Source organism: Lepisma saccharinum, chromosome 20 (genome assembly GCF_977018435.1).
Source record: "Lepisma saccharinum chromosome 20, izLepSacc3.1, whole genome shotgun sequence".
Lineage (NCBI taxonomy): Eukaryota > Metazoa > Arthropoda > Insecta > Zygentoma > Lepismatidae > Lepisma > Lepisma saccharinum.
Genome location: NC_139248.1, coordinates 6,631,997 through 6,655,815, shown reverse-complemented (window position 1 = coordinate 6,655,815; position 23,819 = coordinate 6,631,997). Strand labels below are relative to the sequence as shown.

The 23,819-nt window shown below is 39.9% G+C and overlaps 1 protein-coding gene across 1 annotated transcript in view; it reads right to left on the bottom strand.

Annotated features, from left to right (window-relative positions):
- The window catches only part of LOC146003519 (putative inorganic phosphate cotransporter), a 68,149-nt gene extending 44,829 nt beyond the window's left edge, over positions 1-23,320 (bottom strand). Inside the window, exons 1-7 of the mRNA XM_083141806.1 lie at positions 23,262-23,320; positions 13,499-13,551; positions 10,282-10,499; positions 7,929-8,165; positions 5,725-5,812; positions 2,583-2,798; positions 1,523-1,674 (exon numbers count right to left, since the gene is read on the bottom strand). Of these exons, the coding sequence (XP_082997932.1) occupies positions 1,523-1,674; positions 2,583-2,798; positions 5,725-5,812; positions 7,929-8,165; positions 10,282-10,499; positions 13,499-13,551; positions 23,262-23,290 (993 nt within the window). The 5' untranslated portion in view covers positions 23,291-23,320. The remainder of the gene's footprint in view (positions 1-1,522; positions 1,675-2,582; positions 2,799-5,724; positions 5,813-7,928; positions 8,166-10,281; positions 10,500-13,498; positions 13,552-23,261) is intronic.
- Positions 23,321-23,819: the final 499 nt, after the last annotated feature.

Genomic DNA, 23,819 nt, shown 5'->3' with positions numbered 1-23,819 from the left:
TTCCTTTGGTGTCTGGCCCAATTGGGGCTGGATATATTCTTATTACACTGATTGCAATATTTTTGATTCGGCATTTTTTGTTATTGGTTTATTATATATATTTCCTGGGCTTCAATTCAAAACTCTATGCTGGATAAAAATACCAGTTGGGTTCAGCACTGTGCTTTGTGTGTGTGTATGTGTGTATGTGTGTGTGTGTGTGTGTTAATATTTTTGGCTTTGGTATTTATATAAAATTTCCTGGGTTTAAATCAAATCTCTATGCTTATCTTATGACAGGTTGTAAAGCCAATAGCCCACAAGTGGAAAAAGGAATAAATATTCATTCACACTGACCTTCCGCAAATACCTGCACGAACATGCATATCTTGAATGGCAATGACCCAGCACTGAGTATTATGTATTGATTTTTGTATAACAAGCTGGGATAGATATATGCCTGACCCTAAATAAGAGTGGATTACAACAAACAAGCTAGATGTAACAAATATCAGGCAAAATATTGTTCAATATATTTAATATTCATATTAAATCAAACAGGCCTGTAAGTATGAGAAGCACTGTAAAAACACATCTGTTCTCCTCAGCCACTCTCACAATACTGGCTGATGCAATACTCGGGAATTTCTGTAAGTACTGGCGCTGAGGAGAAACATGCAAAACAAAAATCAATACTACCGTCTCGGGAATTGTACACACTAACACAGAGGAGAAACATGCAAACATATAATATAAGAAATGAGAGAGTCATGGAGCAATTCTAGAGGGGCTCTGCATATTGCATTGTTTTAATATTAGATAAACAATTGAACCTGGTTTCCAATTAAACTTAAACCAGAAGTAAATATGTGCGGGTAGGTATGGGTTTTTGCTTAATTTCAGGTGTAGCCAAAAAAATAACAATTTTTGACAAGTTTATGGACAAAAATCTGGCTGATGCAACTTTTGTAAGTATGGGCAAATCAATCTGAGGGGGCTCATAATTTGTACACTATAGTGTCAGGGCATTTTTACAAAAAATCTTGGATTAGACAGGGTTCCACACTTGGCCGATTGGGGCATATGCCCGATTTGCCATTGTTTTAAGTATGGGCAAATCAATCTGAGGGGCCTCATCATTTGTTGTGCTGGTTATATCATCAATACAACTACTCAACTCGTAAGAAATTAGTCTAACAACTTGTAAGAAATAAGTGTGCCAACTACTGAAACGCCATCTTCATTTTGAAATGAACAATTTTATACACATTTTCCGATCGAGCCTGAACGTGGGCTTCGCAGGTAGCCTTGATAGTCTGGAATATACGCCCCTGTAAAGAGATCCCGGATTGTGAGTGACCCTTCATCAATTTCATCATATCATCACTCATCCTCATATTCGCGATTAGCCAAAAGTCGCAGAAATGTAAAATAAACCAAATCAATCAATTCTACCAATTTTCACCACAATCCGATGCTTCTAACGGGCTCCACCAGAGGGTTCTGAGTACTTGAACTTGAATAATAACCAGCTGCTACATACCTGTTTCATGTTGAACCCTAGGACGCTGTGCATATATTTTGGTCCATAAGTGAAGATCGTGTAGAATCCCCAGTCGCTCCCAATGCAGGCAATGATGCCAGCCCATGCCTGCAGCGATGTCACTATGGAGACCCAAGGCAGCTTCGGAGGCTGCAGAAAAAAACACGTCATATTGAAATCTAAACCAAGGTATAAAGTAACAACACCCACCTCCTTCTACCCAACACTTGCTTGATACGAGTGGCGAGTTGCCCCAAATTAGGGGATTAATTAAGATTAATTCTAAAACAAAAGTTAATAAATTATAACATTACATTCCCTAAACCCATTCTTCTTTTCTATTCGATGTTAACAACATTCCTTTCTGACTAAGGTGTTTGAGGGTGTTTTACCAGGCTCGGATGCACGGGGAGGGGGATAGAGGCGATCATCCCTCTCACATGCCACGTTTTTGTTTATATACCCTTCTCACAAAAAAGTTGGAATATGGTTATATTAGGCAATAGGTGATAGGCCTGGTGGCATATGTCGGCCAAAACATAAGAACGTTCAGCAGACACAGATGCCTTGTGTTGTTGCATTCCAAGATTGTGCCTGTCACCTAATGCCTAATATTATCAAGTAAAGTTCCTCGTTCATATAGCACCTTGCCATGAAGGCACATTTAGGGGATATGGGGGTAGGGCCACACATTCTCGATCTCGACCATTTTGGATGTGATATGATCAGCACCATGGTTCGGCTGCTTTTATTCAGTAGGGTTGCCACCAGTGTATTGATATGAGGCTGGGTGAGCCCCAGAGCCCCTTTATGCAAGGTCAAGGCTAGAAAAATTTCGATCCGGGAATCGAATCCGGGTCTCCCGCGTGGCAGTCAGACGCATACCGATCAGACCACAGCGCCCTTTGTATACATATATTATTATTAAGCCTAATATTTGTGACGACTCAAGTGTTCTATCTTTTGTCACCAAGTTTAAAAGGCTAAAGAATATATTTTGAAGTTTGATTTAGCGCATGAGAGATACCAAGCCTAACCAAAATGTTGACTATACTTAACTTAGTTGACGCAGTGTCCCCGATCGAACGTTTGATGAGTTCCTTCTCCTTCGACGAAATCCTGGGGTGTTCTTCCGGGGATTCGAACACCAAAAGCCACCAAGCCAGGCACCAGAGGACACCAAATGCCCCTCCGGCGTAGAATGCAGCCTCCCACCCCCAGGTGTGGATTATCAAGCCGCACAGGGGAAGGTTTATAATGGTGCCGAGGGTCCCACCTATATAAAGAGAAGACAGACTTTAGTGAAGCATTCGAAACTGCAGGATCTGTTAAAAGTTTAGTTTAAAGTACAGTGTTTTCATATATCTTTGGGGTATTCCATGTCAAAATGTTCCTGAATGTTAATTCTTAAAAATAAATGTTAATTCTTAAAAATAAATGTAATGCTGTAACTTTATCCTATCGTCTGAGTGAACAATCTAAATTTGTAATTTGCATAAATATTCAAGTATTATACATAATTATGTTATATAGGAGAAGGTATTTCACATATCGTTCGTTTAACTTTTTGATTTACCCGCCCGTGACACACACAAAAAAATCTCCTTCCAGTAATATTCAAAGGTCAATTACCTTCTCTCTTTGTCTTCAAATAATTTTCATCATTTGACAATTCACTCATAACACAAAATTGTTCGCTCATAGCTATAAATCAGGGAAAGTATTTCAAGGAAAGTTATGTTCAATCAACAATGTTACGTTTCAAATTTCATTGCACACAAACTGTAAGAAATACGTTGCTTAACTATCAGTAGAAGAGTTATTCTAATGCCTAAAATGTAGTTTAGCTGTTCCACCTTTGATAATGGAATGCTCCATTTCCATTTGGTCATTTTATGTCTCCCTTTTGTCTCGTGCGCATGCGCACAAATGAATCTTTAAGAGGAAAGTTTCAGCTCCGCTCTGTCCCAGGAATCTGTGGAGCAAACGAACGAAAGCAAGTCTCTTCGCAAGTTGCGACTCGAGAGGACTCGACCAAGCGAAAGTGTGTGAATGGAGAGGGGGCGGTGGAATAACCGCGAAAGGGATTAAACGCGAAAGGAATAAGAGCGAAACGGAACAAGCGCGAACGGAAAAAACGCGAAGGAATAAGCGCGAAAGGTTTAAGTGCGAAATGGAACAAGAGCGAAAGGAACAATCGCGAAACGGATTAAACGCGAAACCAAAATTGAACACCGGAATAAACGCGAAAGGAACAACCGCAAAATGGATTAATCGCGAAAACAAAATTGAACACCGGAATAACCGCGAAAGGAAAAACCGCGAAACGGATTAATCGCGAAACCAAAATTGAACACCGGAATAAACGCGAAAGGAACAACCGCAAAATGGATTAATCGCGAAACCAAAATTGAACACCGGAATAAACGCGAAAGGAATAATCGTGAAACGGATTAAGCGCGAAACCAAAATTGAAGACCGGAATAACCGCGAAAGGAACAACCGCAAAATGGATTAATCGCGAAAACAAAATTGAACACCGGAATAAACGCGAAAGGAATAATCGCGAAACGGATTAAGCGCCAAATCAAAATTGAACACCGGAATAACCGTGAAAGGAACAACCACAAAATGGATTAATCGCGAAACCAAAATTGAACACCGGAATAAACGCGAGAGGAATAATCGCGAAACGGATTAAGCGCGAAACCAAAATTGAACACCAGAATAACCGCGAAAGGAACAACCGCAAAATGGATTAAGCGCGAAACCAAAATTGAACACCGGAATAACCGCGAAAGGAACAACCACAAAATGGATTAATCGCGAAACCAAAATTGAACACCGGAATAAACGCGAGAGGAATAATCGCGAAACGGATTAAGCGCGAAACCAAAATTGAACACCGGAATAACCGCGAAAGGAAAAAACGGCAAAATGGATTATTCGCGAAACCAAAATTGAACACCGGAATAACCGTTAAAGGAACAACCGCAAAATGGATCAATCGCGAAACCAAAATTGAACACCAGAATAAACGCGAAAGGAATAATCGCGAAACGGATTAAGCGCAAAACCAAAATTGAAGACCGGAATAACCGTGAAAGGAACAACGGCAAAATGGATTAAGCGCGAAACCAAAATTGAAGACCGGAATAACCGTGAAAGGAACAACCGCAAAATGGATTAATCGCGAAAACAAAATTGAACACCGGAATAAACGCGAAAGGAATAATCGCGAAACGGATTAAGCGCCAAATCAAAATTGAACACCGGAATAACCGTGAAAGGAACAACCACAAAATGGATTAATCGCGAAACCAAAATTGAACACAAGAATAAACGCGAAAGGAATAATCGCGAAACGGATTAAGCGCAAAACCAAAACTGAACACCGGAATAACCGTGAAAGAAACAACCGCAAAATGGATTAAGCGCGAAACCAAAATTGAAGAACGGAATAACCGCGAAAGGAACAACCGCAAAATGGATTAATCGCGAAACCAAAATTGAACACCGGAATAAACGCGAAAGGAATTATCGCGAAACGGATTAAGCGCGAAACCAAAATTGAACACCGGAATAACCGCGAAAGGAACAACCGCAAAATGGATCAATCGCGAAACCAAAATTGAAAACTGGAATAAACGCGGAAGGAACAACTGCGAAACGGATTAAGAGCGCAACGGACTATGCGCGAGCGGTACAAGAGCGAAAAGATTAAGAGCTAAACGCGAACGGAATAAACGCGAAGGAACAAGCGCGAAAGGAACAACCCCGAAACGGATTAACCGCGAAAATTTCACTTTCTCGCTTAATTCCTTTCGCGGTAGTTGTGGCGACCCATGGAGAGAAAAACGCTGTTGCATCTACCAGCGGCTTGCAGCAGCGTTCACTGCTTCGCTTCGCCCACTCGCTCTCTCCCCTTCTCTACTGTTATGCGCAGCTTTGCTCCACATATTCCCGACACAGAATTATGAACTGAAAAATGGAACAAAGTAATTATACGGGGTTAATAAGAGCTTTAGTCTAGCTCTACGATATGCGACGGTACATTGGGATCCCGTTTCGCCTAAAATGGCGGCCGGGTTATAAAATCACATTATCTTGTGCTGATAAGCAATTAGGCAAAAGTGGACTACATCTTTGTATGCACTGTTCGTCGCTATGAGATAAAATGGCTTCCACAAAGCGAAACTCACCTAAGCCAGTGGCTGCCATAAATTTTGCTCTTTCTTCCACGGGAATCCATTTTGCATAAATGGTGCTTATTGATGGAAATAAAACACCCTGAAATAAGATTAAAAAATCAAGCAACAAAAACAAAATTGTAAACATTTGTTGTCATAACTGGAAACTGGTGTACAGTCACATTAGGGAATCCAAAAAAAATATTTTCCTTAACAGTAATGCAAAGTCAGTAAAAATATAATAATAATAATAATAATAGTAGCAATAAAATTGGTTTATTTTTATTATTGATAAGTTATTATTATAGAATAATAATCATAATCATGATTATAATTGTAATTATTGTAATTACTATATATAGAATAAAGTACATAAATTATATAATTGTCAGTACTTGTCCGGCTATAATGAATGGGTCTTCTACTGGTCGAGTTCCATTTATACTTTGTGACGCCAATGCATACACCCCAGCTTCTTAAGGACTAGGAACAGTAAAACATAGAGAAGAAGGTGGTAATATGGGAGAGGGTTGTAATACGGGAATCGATGTAACTACTGACATGCCAACGCCATCTACCCGCAGCTCCGCCACATTTTATCTATCAACGCCCCCTAATCTCCCGCCATAACCTCAACTTATTGTGAGTTGCGTGACCGACACAAGAGGACAAGGTTTCCTTTCGCCCTTGTGAAAATTTTTGTAAGATTTGAACTTCTTTTTCGTTTCCAAGGGGGTGAAGTAGCATTATTCAATCGATGGTTTCAAATAATACGTGGGTGAATCAAATATAAACGGGAATTTATTTCTTACTTGCAGGGAAAGTGTGGTGGAGTCCTGTGGCCTTGAGGTGATGATAGTGGGTGTATCTGGAGTCCGTTCCTTCCCTGGAGTCCTTGTCAACTTTTAACATCAGTCAGTAGCACGATGAGTGAGCAGGAGGTACACCCATCCATTGCGCAACGCATCATTATCAAATTTATTACAAACGAAGGGGTAAAACCAAGTGAAATTTTCACCAGACTTCGAGCACAAGTTGGTGAGTCCACCCTTTCAAAGACCCGTGTGTATGAATGGCACAACATGTTTTTGGGAGGAGTGGCGGAAAAAAGAAGAGGCTGGGCCAGTCAAGGCCAAAAGCCACGCATCAGCTGGGGAGATTCTTGCCACAGTTTTTTGGGATTTCAGAGGTGTCATTTTTATTGATTATCTTCATGAAAGAAGAACAGTAAATGCTGCTTACTATTGTCAACTCCTGGAAAGTTTTAAGGCTGCTTATCGGATCAAACGATGTGGTACACCCATCAGAAGTGTTCTGCTGCTTCATGACAACGCCAGACCTCACACAGCTGGTGCAACACGTGACAAACTGGACGAAATTCATTGGACACCACTTGAACATCCTCCATACAGTCCAGACTTATCCCCTTGTGATTCTCACTTGTTTGGACCACTGAAAGAAGCACTCGGAGGTAAGCGTTTTCAGGATGACGCGGAAGTGGAAGAGTTCGTGTGCAACTTGCTGCACACACGACCGAGAACTTTCTGGGACAAAGAGATTGCCAAACTCCTTATCCGCCGGCAAAAGTGCATTTCAGTTCAAGGGAGCTATGTAGAAAAGTAATTACTTTGCTTTGTATTTGTATTTTGTTTCAATAAATTATGAAAAATAAATTCCCGTTTATATTGGATTCACCCTAGTAGAAGCCTAGTTCTTTCGTATGAGCTGCTCACGTCCTCTAAACTCGCATTGGTACGTCTGTATATTGTAGTTAATAAGGGTAATTGCGACAGGTGGTAATATGGAAATTACGAAATGTCATATTCCCATATTACTACCCCGTTCCTATCCACAGGTGCCTGAGCAGAGATAGGCTTCCTTTTTCATTATTTTCAATTTTCGTGTGTACTAGTATGTTGTAATATGTAAGATTTACATTAAAATAGCGTTTTCAAGAAAACCGTATTCTGTTCCCATATTACCACCTCATTTTCGCAGGGATCAATATTGCACTACTTTTGATTTTTTTGTAATATTTCAGTACCTGTTTATGTTTACCATTTGTTACTTTCCTCACACAAAGACAAAAGGTTGCATTGACAAGTTTTGTCATTTCCCGGTGTGTTGGCATTATTGTGTTTGATTTTCAGGGAGCCAAAAAAGACCTTCCCATATTACCCCCTTCTCCTCTAGTAATAACACATAATGCGTAGTACCTGCAATAGCCCTTGTAGAACCCTGACGGCAAAGAGGGCCCCCCAGTGCCCCCTGGCCGCCACTGGGGACACGACGGAGAGCAGGGCGTTCCACAGAAGGCAGTGGCCGAGAACGCGCTTCGTTCCCCAGACCTCAGTGAGTCGACCACCAGGTATCTGAGACACAAGGTATCCCCAGTAGAACGCTCCAAGGACGAAGCCCTGTGTTATCTCGTTCCAGTCAAATTCGCCTGGTCTCTGTGGAGAAAAGAAACGGCATAGTTCAAGTCCTGATTGGAACGTCAGTTCGGTATCTTTGACTGGTCGCCAGAACAATCTTTGGCGGTTGTGTCTTTGTCTCTTATTTCGGTTTTATTTTTTTATTTCGCTTTTCATCCTGACATGCGTCTGTGTTCTGCTGCAACATGCAGGAAAGCCTCCATTCGCAATATTCGATATTTTTACAAACAATTTTACTTAAATTCGTAGTGTACATACAAAATGAGATGTCACTAACAAGGGAGGTTATCTAAGTGTCCCCCTCCGATTTCCATGAAACTTGGCAAGTGTATAGAGGGGCCCAAAGAAGAAATACGTGTTTCTTTGTTTCGGCTAAAAAAGGTTTTAGGGGGCAACCCCCCCTCAAATGTCAAGATGAGGGTATTTATTTATCCCAATCTTCTATTAGACAGGGAAATAATGAATTCCAACTATAGTGTAAAATGAACTTGGAGTTGAACAGTATTGGGGACACAGGGGTCAGATCCCCATTTCAATTTGTCCTCATCTTGACATTTGCGGCGGCGTTTTGCCCCCTAAAACTGTTTTTTTACCCGAAACAAAAAAAGCGTATTTCTTCCTTTTGGCCCCTCTATACACATGCCAAGTTTCATGCAATTCGGAGGGGGTCACAGTGGTCAGATCCCCTTTAATTTGTCCTCATCTTCACATTTGAGAGGGGGTTTTGCTCCCTAAAACCGTTTTTTAGCCGAAAAAAAAACACGTATTTCTTCCTTTGGACCCCTCTACTCTATACATCTGTCAAGTTTCAAAGAAATCGAGGGGAACACTTAGATAACCTCCCTTGTAAGAGAAAATAGATATTCATGAAGAAATCTGTGATTTAGGCATTATCAGTGAATGTTTTCCTAATAAACGCGAATTTGCGCGCGCATTCTGAAACTACAGCTCTCTTCCATTGATTGACTGATTGATTTGCTTTATTTTACAGTACTTCGCTTTTTGTGTCACTTTTGGCTAATTTGCGAAGAGGGGGATGAGTGATGAAATTGATGAATGGACACCCACAAACATCCATGCCCAGGCCGGGATTTGAACCCGGGACCTCTGGCGTCGTAGCGCGATGTGCTAACCACTCCGCCACGGGGGCCGGCTATATCTCTCTTCCAGTCTTACGGCGGGCGCTCTATATGCTGGCAAGGGAAATGAGGAGCGGGGAAGCGACGAATCCAGCACGATAAGAAACGCAGCAGCCTGTAGAACGAGGTACACGCAGTACTTCCTCCCATCGACGTCGTAACTCTAGGCACCACCGCTGTTGTCTGGTTGGTCTGCTGCGTATACCCCGCTCCCCACTTCCTTTGGCAGCATATAGAGCTCCAGCCGTAAGAGTAGAGAATACCTAGAGTCTCAATTTGTTTCAGTATGAAGCTTTCCGGATTTAACCGAATTTGACGTCATTTTTGGTTCGTCCAGTTTGATGCACGCTGGTGAATTCTGCAAACCGCGGCTTATTTCAAGTCTGTTCTTTGTACCTTTCGGACACAGTCTATACCGCGTTGGTTACAACCTGTCCCGCTTCCCGCGCTTGCTGATCGCTGGCTCTTCTAGCAGAAACCACGCGGCATTGCCGCTGCAGACCGCGTGAACTCCGTGCTGGGGAAAGCCGAAGCCAGGCTGTGAATATAATACGCGGAAATGCACAAATATATACAATTCCCCTTCTTGAATGTTCCAGCTAAGATGGCAATAAACACAAAAAGGACAGAAGCAAATATCACCAGAATAAATTCCATCCTGGATATTTTAAAACGCACACTAATCAGCACCACGATTACAAAACAAGCTTCTTCAACAAGACACAAACAAAACACGTGAGCTAGACCGCAACGTGGCAACAGCGCCTACGTAAGCGCTTGTCTTCTGTCTTCCATTCGCTCCGCGCTGCCTCGTAAACGACTATTTCCTCGTTTCTCATTGGCACCGAAACTGTCGCGCCATCGCTAGCGCGGGAAACGGGACAAGTTCCTAAGTGGGCGTTTTCGAACCACTATATGACGTCACTTCCGACAAGACAAGCATTTCTTCTTTTTCCAGCCAAAACTAGACAATATAGGTTTGCTGCAGTACTTGCCTGATCCATCTCCTGGTTTTCTGTATCGGAGTAATTCCCATTACCAGTGGAATTCGAATCCAGACATTCTGAATATTCTTGAGTTGCGTTGCTATTGGTTGCGTTCCTGGCACCCACCATCACGATGACCGCTAGGCTGATGTTCACTCTCGTGAAGTAAGACGTCAGGGTGGCGAACAAGATCAGAACACCCAGTACTAGACGCGCTGGGATTGCATCTGCAAAGGAACAGAACGAGGCGTCAGTGGCATATTTCGATGGGTCTCTACAGGTGTGCCCATCCCCCCCTAAAAATGAATAACATTACAATTTACTTTGACATTGATTGAAATAACATTTTACATAAATGATAACAGGGGCTGTTACTGATATTGTTGCAGCGTTGCACAACGACCGGATATTTTACCATGAAATTTCATACTTTTGTTAGTATTTTTTCATTACTTTCTTATTAAATATATTAAACATAATCAAATAATTTTGCCCTTAATTGTTTCAGAAAAGCTAATTCCATTATCATCCGTTATAAAGAAGGAAGCAACCTGCGAGATTTCTACACGAACGAGTGGTCGTTGCAGCGCCGGAGCAACACCCTGATTTGTACAGCGCTTGCTATTGCACCGAGGTTGAATGCGGCTTTTCCTATCCCCGAGCTTCAGTCCGCTGGTCGTTGCAGATCGCCTGCAACAAACGCTGGGATGCTAATTTTTTTTATAAGCCGTCAGAGAGCAGCAGCGTTAATGTGTTGCGCAACATACAGAATGTCCACGTTGGGCAATGATGAATGCATTTGTTTTTGTGGGGAAGCTTAACCTAATTTACTAACCTTACCACCAATGTATATAAATAGGGAAGTACTGAATTATCAGTTGGTATTATTAGTGATTATTGAAAATCCTTATTGTTTTTTATTATCATTATTATTATGCACACATTTAAGCCCACGTAGGGTTTCTCAGTACCCGTCCCCCCTTTCCTTCTTTCCGCGCTATAGAATTGTAACACCCAGGATAAACCATCAGCAGCCGCCACTGAATGATAATAACTTCCGACGTTGCAAAGTTGTTGCAGCAAACGTATTGATAATTTCCTTACTTGGCACCACTTTTGAAATATCGGACTCTCATTGTTAGTGTTATGAAGCTTATTCTTAACAGTTTCTCTGCTTGACTAACCTTGTACCGGTATTAAGGCGAGGAGATAAAGTTACGCACCATGTGTGCATTTATTTGAATATCTTCGGAATGGGAAATGCTACTGAAGAAAAACATGGGGGTACAAGAGAGTATGAATTTCTCCACATGTGGCAGGTCGAAGCGTTTTTCAAAGTTGGTTATTAAGCTAGATACAACCTGTAAAAAATATGACGAATAGGAATTTTCGGAATCAGCACGCCCCCTTCCAAACAGATTCTAAAGGCACAAGAGGTGGTGTTTCATTTCAACCCCATTACCGCGATCACCCACAGGTAGGTAGAAAAACTGTACATAATGACCATAACTAAGAATGAATAACAAGTCAATCAAACGAAACGACCACCCACCGCATTTTTGTGTGAAGATACATGCAATTGGTTGCTAAACAATGCAATTTTGTCCCCCCCAAATCCTCATGACGCAGCCGCGTCATGAATCCCCCTTGTGGGCACCCTTGAGTCTCTAACCCCCACTTTTTTTGATGCAGCCTTCCTAGAAAGAGTCATCAGCATGGGCAAAAAAAATTGTAGAGGGCCAGGCTATTGGTTAAACTTGAGTTTTTAAAGTCCACTTTATGCACAGATCGAGACTGGACTCACATTTTTTAATTTGAATTTATTACTTCATATAAACCATGGAGTGTTTGGAGAGTTCAGTAAAGTTCACGTTTTCATTACAAGACAAGAAATACTTGTCTAATTAATTACAAAATTTCTATAATATACAATGTACGTAAGTATTCCCTTAAGCTCAGGAGCGTACATTCCAGGCTAGCTAGACAATTTGCGAAGCCTGAAGTTTAGAGAATAAAATTCATTAGAAAAATCGATCAGAAATTATAAATATTATTATTCATATCAGTGACATGATTATGCTGATTCTGGAGTTGGCAACGTGATTACTTATGAGTTGGTAACCTGATTTCCCATGAGTTGGTAACCTGATTTCTTATGTGTTGGCAACCCGATTTCTCATGAGTTGGCAACCTGATTTCTTATGAGTTGGCATACTGGTTTCTTAGGAGTTGGTAGTGAGATAACCCAGATCTTGGAGTCAGCATACGCCACTGCTTACGCTGTAATATTCCTGATTTAATAATAGTGCTTTTCAGTTTTTATTGCCATCTACTCGGGTCTTTCTTGAACTAGCGTTAGTCTGGTGACGTATGGTTTTAGAAGTTGCTTATTTTGCAACTTTTATACTTTTTTTTTTTTAGTATAGTCGGGTCTCATTTTGCCATCTTTTCTTGCCTTTCACGTTCTTTTTAGGAATATCGGGCCAAAGGGGGGCTAAGACGCTCACCAACCCCGGCTTGGGCACGCCACAGAGGGATCCAATGATTTCAGGGAGACGGCGTTAGCATTACGCCCACGGGAGGGCCCTGAAAATCGACGAAAAATTAGAAAATGCAAATCCTAAAGCAAGTATGAGAAAAATTTCCTAAATCCTTACCTAATGTACTCGTACTTATTACTATCAATATTGGCTCATGTCCTTGTACAGTCAACAGCAAAGATAATAGTAGGAAAATTGTCCATCACTATTTTCATGATCATCACATTGTGGAAAACGGATTGAATGAAAATGACGATGGACAATTTGCCTACTATTTCTTTTGCCGTTGGGTGTACATGCGCATCATCATGTTTATTATCTTTGTTTTACCTAATGAGAAGCTCAAGATTTGACACAAAACGACAAACTGCTTTCAACTTCTGCACCAGCATAGTAAAAATCAATTCCTTACAATCACGTAGGATGCAAGAGAAAAGTCAACGAAAATAGTCATGGACAATTTGCTTGTACTTGTGAATCGCACTCTACAGCCAATTGGTAAATTGTCCATCACTACATTCATTGATCCTCTGTTCTTTTCTTGGAAGGAATTGTGCTGTTGTTATTCACATTTCTATTACAATTCACGATCATCGTATTGTGCGAAACAGACATAAAGAAAATGGCGATTAGACAATTTGCCTACCGTTGCTTTTGACGTTGACTGTACAAGAAACTATCCTTACCTCTGCTACGGGATAGAGCTGACTTTGGAACCGAGGACTGTTCAGCGACTTCCCTGCAAGAAATGTAAATGTTATAAGTTGTTACTATGGGATAATCAAGGTCGTATTTAAGGGGGGGTCCAGGGAGTCCGGACCGCCCGAAAGACTTACCAAGTAATAAAATTAAATAATGAAAATATACTTGTTTAGCATTTATTGTACAATCGATGGTTATAATTTCCTTATATTGAAACTTATTGGAAGGCAAGGATTATATTGGGACCATATGACTTAGAAGGACAGTACTGAAGATTTATGCTTGCACACTACTATTTATGATAATATGCATAAATATTAATCAGGAACTTTACTTTTCGCCAACTGGATCTAACATCCTATTTTTTTTCCAATACATATTCAATTCGTCATCTATTTGGCATTCATTTCTTTACCAGCGCATACAAATTATGTCGATCTTAACTACAGATAAGATATTACATATTCATGTAATAATATATTAATTAGTTTATATATTTAATTAGTGTTAATTGAATTTAATATAATTGTTTTAATTTAAACATTATTATTGTTATTATTCCTGAGACGGTTGGTTCGAACCCCCCCCCCCCCCCCCCGAAATAGTTTATAACTTTATAGATCCTCAATGTGAAGTTATAACTTCAGTCCTTTAATTCACATAGCTGGCACGAACACAACAACTTACTTAATTATAATAATTTCACGTGTTTAATTACCAGAAAACAGGCTGTCTCATTCATCCGTTCTGGATCTACTTTCTGCCAACACGCGAGTGTTACAAGGCCGTTGGAGGTGGAAAGGGGGGGAGGGGGTGTTCTCGAGGAAGTCTGGTGTTTCGGCCAGTTTCTTTCCTCACTCCGGTGTTCGTCTGCAGCTTCCTGCTTTTCCCTGAAGGCCAAGGGTACTGCTTCAGTGTTGCCACGCTAAGGGAATTTCCCCTAGGTGGGGGAATCTTCAAAGGAATAAGAAATAGCAAAAATTTCAAGGAAATTGAAGATATTCTACTCAAACTTTAAATTCAAGATCACCAAAGCGGAGAACACTTTTCTTTTTCTCTCTCTGCAACAATTTGCACCGAAATAGAATAATAAAATTGCCTGGGAAACAGTGACAACCTTCATTAACCTCATTTTCCTTTGATAATCATTGTAAACATTCGATTAGTATAAGCGCAATTATTGTAAGATTGTCATGGCCGTATAAGGGGAAGGTTTAACGGGTCCAAACACTTATCATTGGTTTAAAGAACATTTTGCATTAACTACATAATCGCATCAACATTTGGTCAAATCGCAGTAATATTTGAAAGAATTTTGATAGAGAGATAGTCCATAGACATATCATCATCATGTACAGTACATTATTATTATTTTTATTTATATCTTCAGTACTGTACCTAAATTCATTATGTAAGTACAAATAAACTCTAAAATGTCAATAAGTCTTATACATTTTTAAAGAAAAAGAAATGAAACGGACAGTAATATTTTGATATATAATTTGAAAATCTTGAAAATAAGAATCTAATATGAATATTGAAAAATGATATTGTAATTGTCGATATAATTAGTGCACGTCGATATCCACAGGGAACATTTTATTAATTTGAAACTGTTTTCTAGATAATGATAATAATAATTATTATTATTATGTAAATATTAATCAGTTTACCCAAAGCGAATAATATCCATAATCAATAATAATTGTTATTACACGTATTTAAATTTTACTGTCCTCTCATGACTCGAAGATGAACTATGCCTATTTTTGCCTTTAAATACGGCCATAAAGATATCATGTCTTGTGTATTTTACATGAGGCGTACACTCGTACCTCCTACTAGTACCTATTAATTTTTGGGTATCTACCTTCGCTTTTTTGATCCTTTTGGAAAATTGCGGCAAGGATGAATTAAGATATGATGATGTGATGATGACGGGCAAGCACGTATCCAGGAATTCCTTTCGGAGGGGGGGGGGGGGCTGAACACCATTTTTTAAGGGGTATAGATAAAAAAAACTCAGAATTGTATGTTTAAGGCCAGTGGTGGCAAGTGGGTTCCAAAACGGGGGGGGGGGGGGGTTGCAAGGAAAGTTTACTTTCTCTTGATATACAAGGCTTAGCATTAAAAGGCCATGGTGTGATAGTGTGGAGGCAAAATAAAAATGGGGAGCAACTATCCTCTAAATCGTCCCCACTGTTTAAAGCTGTCATTTTTTTTCTGTGTAAACCAATCTGCCGTCTGTAATTGGAGGTTTACCTTTGTTGAGGGCAGTAAATGTTAATCAGAACGTGAAATCTACCACTTCCATGTATTAACATTATGTGCCGGAACCATCTCAGTATGTGTGTTTGTCTATCAGGCATCAAAACTTCTATGTACCAGAAGTGTTTTTACGAGGCTGTTACACATGCACGGGATGGATAATCCACTCGACAACGTGAGATTCAAACTGTGGGCTGCGAACTGGACGCAGACAGCTCTCGAATATTTCTCTCTGATTCGAGCCTAAACACCACTAATGTGTCTTATCCACCCATGTTTGCAGCTCTTATAAAAGCCGAAACCCACCGAATTGTTCATATTCAGGCCTAAGCACTCGCAAGTGTTTAAAATTGTCTGTCACAGCTTCCGCAGTCTTGTCATATATCGGCACGAAACAAAGAAAGTCTTCTAGATCGCGAGACAATTAATGCACAGCGTAAACCCTTCCGTTCCCAACACATCTAATGTTTCGTCTCCCAATATGATCAAATGCTTACTCATTTATCTTTAGTGACGTGCCCAAGGGAGGGTTGGTTGGGTCCTAGTCCCATTTGACCCAGTATTCCTTATTAAAAAAAACAAAAAAAACGTCAAAGACAGGAAAAGGTGGCAAAATGAGGACTGACCATCAAAAATAGTATGCTTAATCCCTTTCCTTTCCGAAAACCTGGACACGCCACTCTTTATCTCGGACACTTTTTTTTTTAAATCAACTCGGCGGAAGTTTTTATCATTTCGTATTGGAGACTTAAGTAAGATGCGTTCTTCCTTCAGGTTTGGATATTATCCTTTAAGGTGCTGTCGCCTGCCTTCGCACCCAACCTTAACAAAAACAAAGCCCTATTTTTCAATCCTTCTGACTTGGACCTTCAAGACTTAGGAAGATTTCAGACCGAAGGGACACACGATAGATGTCGTTTGGAATGACCCAATCAACAGCAACGTTTCACATCGTAGCGACACAAAAGCAGCACAAACGTACGTTCGACTTGTGAATTCCTCGGGGGAAACGGTGTGAAATCTCCCTTAGTAGGCCACTGTCATCGTCACCTCGAAGTGGTTGCTCTTGTTGACCACAGAAGAAAAATGTATCCTCAACCGGCGGGAATGTCCCTCAGTTTTCTTCTTTATGCTTTATTTTCTGTGCTTGTTCAATATACAGACAACAACTTACGATTTGACATACACAGAACATGTACTAGGTAGACATTTTTAACGAAATATCATTCGAAGTCGAGAGTGGCTCAGTGGTTCAGTTGGTAGAGCCCTGATTCAGGCCCTGGTAGAGCCTGCAATTTCCGCCTAAAATGTCTACATATGCAACATCTTCTTGCTTTCTCTTCTCGACATTCATAAAATTTTCGGCTGTCTCTTTATGGTAGTTAAGTGTTTGAATGTGTTTCGAACCCAGTAGGCTTAAACAAAAGTATTTTTTTTTATGCCATGAAATTCTCGGACTGCATACACGAAATTTGGTCCAGGCACAACTGTGAAGCTTATTTCTTTTTTAATAAATAGCTCCAATACCCGATACTGCTGAAATATTAACTTTGGAGAGAGAGACCTTCGATCTCTTCGGCCCTCGACCCGAACTACCACTACAGTGAGGCTCCGGAAGTTCCGCTTTCGTCAATGTTTTTAGCTTTTGACCCGAACTGGAACTAGTAGTAGACTTCGTTACTTTACGATATTTAGTCCTTTTTCATTTTCGAATCACTAGATCTTATAAAGCAACCAATGGACAATGACTGATCACAAATCGACTGTATGAATTGTCACACTTACCTCTGAAGTCTCAACCGATTCTGTTGTACAGATCAACCGGGAAATTGAAGCCGCGTATTTATATCCTCATTATATTCTAGAACGCTCCGCAGATAAAACGATTCGTAAATATTGCCAGTAGTTGGACTCCTTCTCTTACTCAAGAACGTCCCTTTCGCGACTTCCACAGATTAAAAATTTCAACGAATCGCCCTATGTGTGGCGCTACCTTTGTTGTGCGGCTTCCAAATGCTGACAAGTCTCCACATAGTGATCAAGTTCGCAGCGACAACACCGAAAGCGCAAGAAACGTTTACGTTTATATTATCAACAACAGGGTTATAGAACATTCTTCGTCTTGCCGTGATAAGTATTTCTCTCCTTAAATTATCGACATATTCATCAAGAAGACAAAAACCTAATTTTATGTAGTATAAACAGAAAAATTTCCTGGGGGAGCTCAAGCCCCCTGATCTTCAACTCGGATATGTGCTCTTAACAATAATATGGTTATAGAACATTCTCCGTCTTGTCTCGATAATTATCTCTCTCTCAAATTATCATCACATTATTCAAGAAGCAAAAAAACTAATTTTACCTATCGTAAACTGAGAAATATCATGAAGGGGGGGGGGGGGCTCGTGCCCCCTGGTTCCCACCTTGGATACGTGCTATTAACAATAACAGGGTTATAGAACATTTTCCGCCTTGTCTCGATAAATCTCTCTATCAATTTATCATTACATTATTCAAGAAGACGAAAACCTAATTTCATGTAGCGTAAACTGAAAATTTTCCTGGGGGGGGGGCAAGCCCCCGGATTCCCACCTTGGATACGTGCTATTAAAAATAATAGGGTTACATAATATTCTCCGTCTTGCCTCTATAATTTTCTCTCTCCTTAAATTATTGTCACATTATTCAAGAAACCAAAAACCTAATTTTATATAGCTAGTATAAACTGAAAAATTTCCTAGAGGGTGGGGGTCGAGCACACCACACCCCACCTTGGATACGTGCTATTATCAATAACAGGGTTACATAATATTCTCCGTCTTGCCTCGATAATTATTTATCTCCTTAAATTAGTGTCACATTATTTTATTTCACACCACAAACACACAAAAACCTCATTTTATCTATTGTAAACCGAAAACTTTCGGGGGGGCTCGAGCCCCCTAAGCCCCGCCTTGGATACGTGCCTGATGACGGAACATTCACATCTATATCCAGGTCGGGATTCGAACCCGGAATCCCTGACGTCGTAGCGCGGCTGTGATAACCAATCCACCACGGCGGTCGACAATTCAAATCTTAATGCAGCCGATTTGTCCAATCTCGGTAGAAGTGAACCTTAGACAAAAATGGCATACGTATATACATACAAGTGAATTTAGCACTAGAGTGTTCAATAATCTCCATTATTTCCTCCTTATCGTAATTCATTTAATCACTCTTTATATGATTTTTTTCTCTGAGTCAGTGTACATTGTTACTAATTGTAACAATTCTGCCATAACCAGGTTAATAACAACATTTGATAAATTTCTAAACTGAAATAAACATATTGACCAAAAAGGGAAATTTTGCACCTTTACAAGTGGAATTGTCTTTTGTGGTTCTGGCAACGCTGCACTGCTTGGACGATCGACATGCAACCTTCATCATGAATATCAACAAGAAACGAGTGAAAATATCAGGTATCTGCACAAAAAATGATCGCATATTTCTTGCAATAATAAGGTGTATTATTTAGTCTGTCAGATTTGATGATACAAGTCTTGTGATTACGTCACAAATAAAACGAGGATGTTACAGTTTTTACCTTGGAGGCTGTGGCTTGTATGCCAGAAAAACTGGTCTTTGTTGAACGAATGTAATTGACTGTGACCATGAGCACACTTTCCTGCCTGCAGTGTTAACATGAGGAAGGCACGAGGTATGATATGTGCGTTTGGGAACTAGTATATAATATGTAATCTTGAGGAAGATAATGACTAATGCTGAAAAAAGCAAGGTCTTTCGATCACAGAGTTATTTTCGTGCATTCAATTTTTCACGACGGTTAAGGTGCACCATTTATCAACCATGGCCCCCCACTCAGGAAAGGTCAACAGAGTCACTTGGTCCCCCCTGGAGTAAGGAAAAGTTGTCTACTTCTCCTTCCTCTATTTCTTTTATTTGTAACTCATTTGTCTATTTCTTTCCTTGTGTCTTCTCTCTAGCTTTCAATCATTTCTGAATCGTATTTAATTCCTCTATTCTTGATCATTTCTTTTATTGTCTATGTTTTCGATATCATAATAGGAAATTTAGACATGTAGACTATTTATGTAAAACAATAACGATTAGCAGACTCTTCATACAATAAATAAAATGTTCCCCTCAATCATGCTTCGTGGTATTGCTCGTTAAAAAGTACTGCCCCGAATGAACAGTGGAACATCTTTCGTTCTTCTTGCATGAAAATTGTAATCATTAAAAGTTGTTCAAATATTGATTGATATTAGTGTGTAAGTGTATTGTACTCCAATTATGTGCTTCAATTTATTAATGGTTTTACTTTAAAATATAAATTACATCAGAATATTAAAATACACACACAAGAGAAAGTTCGGATTTTGCACAAATTCCAGGAAGATTAGACTCCAAGAAATTGTCGCACGGCATTTTTGTGAAAACCAAAACGCAGGAATCGGTTGGTAACGGTGCATAACTTTCAACCGGACATCGGCATCGGCTAATCCTTAGTTATTTTGTTGCTTTCTTCCACTTGTGACTAATCGCGACGATGATGATGATATGATGGAATTGATGAATGGACATACCGAGCCGGGAGTATAACCTGTGCCTCGTACGAATATTGGAAAGAATGTGTTCAGTTCACGTATTCTGTATCATTCAATTATTGAATTTATAGAAAGTCATAACAAGACCTTGATGCGTGAGTCTTTAGTTTTACGGGCGGAGAAGAAGCGAGTAAGTTTTAATGGGTTTCGCCTGGCTGCTTTCACGAAATGCTTCAAATGGTGGGACACACAGGGACGCCGATTATGCTAACGAGGTTTTTCCTTGCTCTCTTTGGAAGGACAAGCACCGACTTATGAAACACGTTATGAAAGATATGTAATGCCTTAATTCGACATACAGTAAAATCTCGATCTAACGTCCACGTCGGGTGAAGGGCTGTAAAATTGAAGATATGTGTTTCTATACAGCGCTATTGTGCTCCTAGAACGCGGCCAGCGTAGCGGCTGGAAACGCATTGCTTCCCGGCGAAAGCGAATGTACAGTCACCGTCAATAAAAATGGGACATCTAGATCCTGGAATACTCGTTTCCCTGCAAGGTTGTGTGCGTTGCCTACATCTACGGCGATAAGTTGATTTTCATGGTATATTTTCAATGGCCACTTCTACCACCGCCGTAGAGTTATGCAACACACATGACGCCTTGCAGAGAAGCGAGTATTCCAGGACCTAGATGTCCCAATTTTATTGACGGTGACTGTACGTTATGATGTTACGATTTTGTTTTTCGAAATTCAAAAACATACAGTGCGCCAGTGGAGCAACCACATAGAGGGGGCATTGCCCCCCTACCTTGTACGGAAATCAATTCTAGGGGGGCAGACATTGACGGCCAAGGGCACCTGCAGGGGGGGCACACAGGGTCAATTGCCCCCCTCGATTTCAAATTTTATGCCAATAAAAATACGTTTCGTAAAATTTTCTTCCTCGCTTCGCTCGCAATTTCCTTCTTTCCGTATTGCATTATAAATTACCAAAGATGTAAGACTTACCTTAATTGATTTTGTCTTAAGTGCGTGAACAACTGCTTGCAGGAAAAGTAGCATGGAAATTTGAGACAACATTTATGTAATATTTACTGTTTGTTATGAGGTGGATGAATTGATTATGTAATGTATTTAAATAATATGTCTTGTGTATATATGTACATAAAGAAACTTTGAAATTTACACAATTTAGTGTTAGCATGTTGCACATGTGTAAAGCATATGTTGTACATGAAAGTTATGTATGTTATATTAAAAATAATACAAGAATTATATTCATAATGCATTTATCATGCATTTTTTGCCATTTAAAAATACTGATTGTGCGCTTGTTTCCCATTATTAGTTAATGTGAAATTGAACATTTTTAAAGAGAAATATTTCAAATCCTTTGTTCCAACACAAATGCTTTAGCACCAATCTCTGCTCCCCTTTTTGCTACTTTACAAGGTCAATAACGTCCAATAATAAAAATAATAATAATACAATGTCATAATAATAATTACTATTATTATTATTATTGTTGGTACCTTTATCCTCGTACTTGCCCCTTCCCCCCCACGAAAATTCGTGGTTGCGCCTCTGCAGTGCGCCGTGGAGTAGTTTGTTACCGGGCCGGATTTAGTTCTGTCGTATGTTCCATCAAAATATTTTTTTTCACCTGAAGACGAGTGAAGATTTGGTTTCTTTTACTTAGCTTGATTGATTGAGTTGGTGTTTTAAGTCCACTTTATGCACAATAAGGCTAACCGGAACTGGCCCTAGAGTATAAAGTGAGATCTGAATCACTATGTTCCCCCACCGGGTATCAAACCCGGGAATTTTACTTCGCTTTTCTGCAATCTTTGACTAATCGCGAAAATGAGTATGCGTAATGATATGATGAAATTGATGAAAGGACACCCACAAAGAATACTCGCGCCCAGGCCAGGATTCGAATCCAGTACACCTGACGTCGTAGCGCGGTGTGCTAACCACTCCGCCATTGAGGCTGGGTGGGTGCTATCTCGAAAAGAGTGCTAGTAATTATGTCATATAAATTGGAAAATATGTCATGAAAAATTACAAATATGTCAGAAAAATGCAGAAATATTCCCAGTAAAGCCAAAAATATGCACAACAGTACTCTCAAATTTCTCCCATACCCGATAGAGTAGAGTGGGGGCTGTAATATACCGAATGTTATTTTTACTTTTGACTGACTTTTGTGAAAAGCGAAGAAGGCAAACAAATGAGAACGAAACTTCTTTACTTCCCGTGCAACAATGAGAGAGAACATTTTTCCTCAATAATGTTTGCATGGCTATCAATTGTCGGCGGGATAAAAAAGTGGGGTATTATTGTTCTGTACTAAGAAAAGACGGCACCTTTCTTCCTCCGTAATTTCCAGATCCTGCCATCGACAATATGAACTATCCGTTGTGCTAAAGCTAGGAAGAAAAAAATTATGAAATGACCGATTATGTGCGAGAGAATTATGAAATTATACAGAAATATGTCTTATTACAACAAAATTGAAGAAATATGTTGTAAAAACACGAAATTGGTGAAATATGTCAAAATATGCTTTGTCAAGTTTGTCTATTTCGGCTCTTTTTCATCAGATATGTAAAGATCTCACAATAGATCCGAAGCCAATTGAAAAATATGTTATAACATAAAGTCAAGGGCCCTACTTATAACACAGGTCTACATGCTAGATACAATATGTGCGTAAAAAAGCGAGACGTTACGGGACGGAAATGCCGGCATCTGGAATATTTACTGTTCGTTCCTTGTAAAATTCTAACATAGTGGTTCGGATCCCACTTTAAACTGTAGCTCCAGTCCGGATTAGCCTTACTGTGCATAAAGTGGACTTAAAACAGCAAATCAATCAAAAATCAATCCAATTGGAAAATTCTAAGCATAAAAACTTACCCATTTTCTTCATTCTTCTCTTCTTCCATCTTAACAGGAAACACAACTAGAACATCTCTCGTCCCGGCGATTACTAGGTCAACATAATTATCTCTCAAATCCCAAGAATTGTTTTCCTTTTTCTCGTATCTACCAGTGTTACATAAGTTGTAATGGGTGAGATATATAGATGGAAGTAATCGGACTGCTTGTGTGATTTGCAAGCTACGCTGTAGAAATTCGCTTACTGGCGAAATTATGATCTAAAACCGTCAATTTCCTCTGTCATACAACCGAAGTAGAAATAACCACATGGCTGTTTTTAAAGTATTGCAGGTATTAACATAGCTAATTGCTCAATCCAAGTCCCACGAAACAGCATGTCGGTGGCACAAGAATTGAAATTGTGTTCATTAATAGACTGAAGTCCGGGTTCGAATCCCGGTTTGGGCATGAATGTGCTTTGTGAGTGTCCCTTCATCAATTTTATATCATCGCTTAATCTTATCTTTGCGATTAACCAAAAGTGGTAGGAAAGCGATGCTAAGTGACAAAGGCAAATGAATAATCAAATGATCA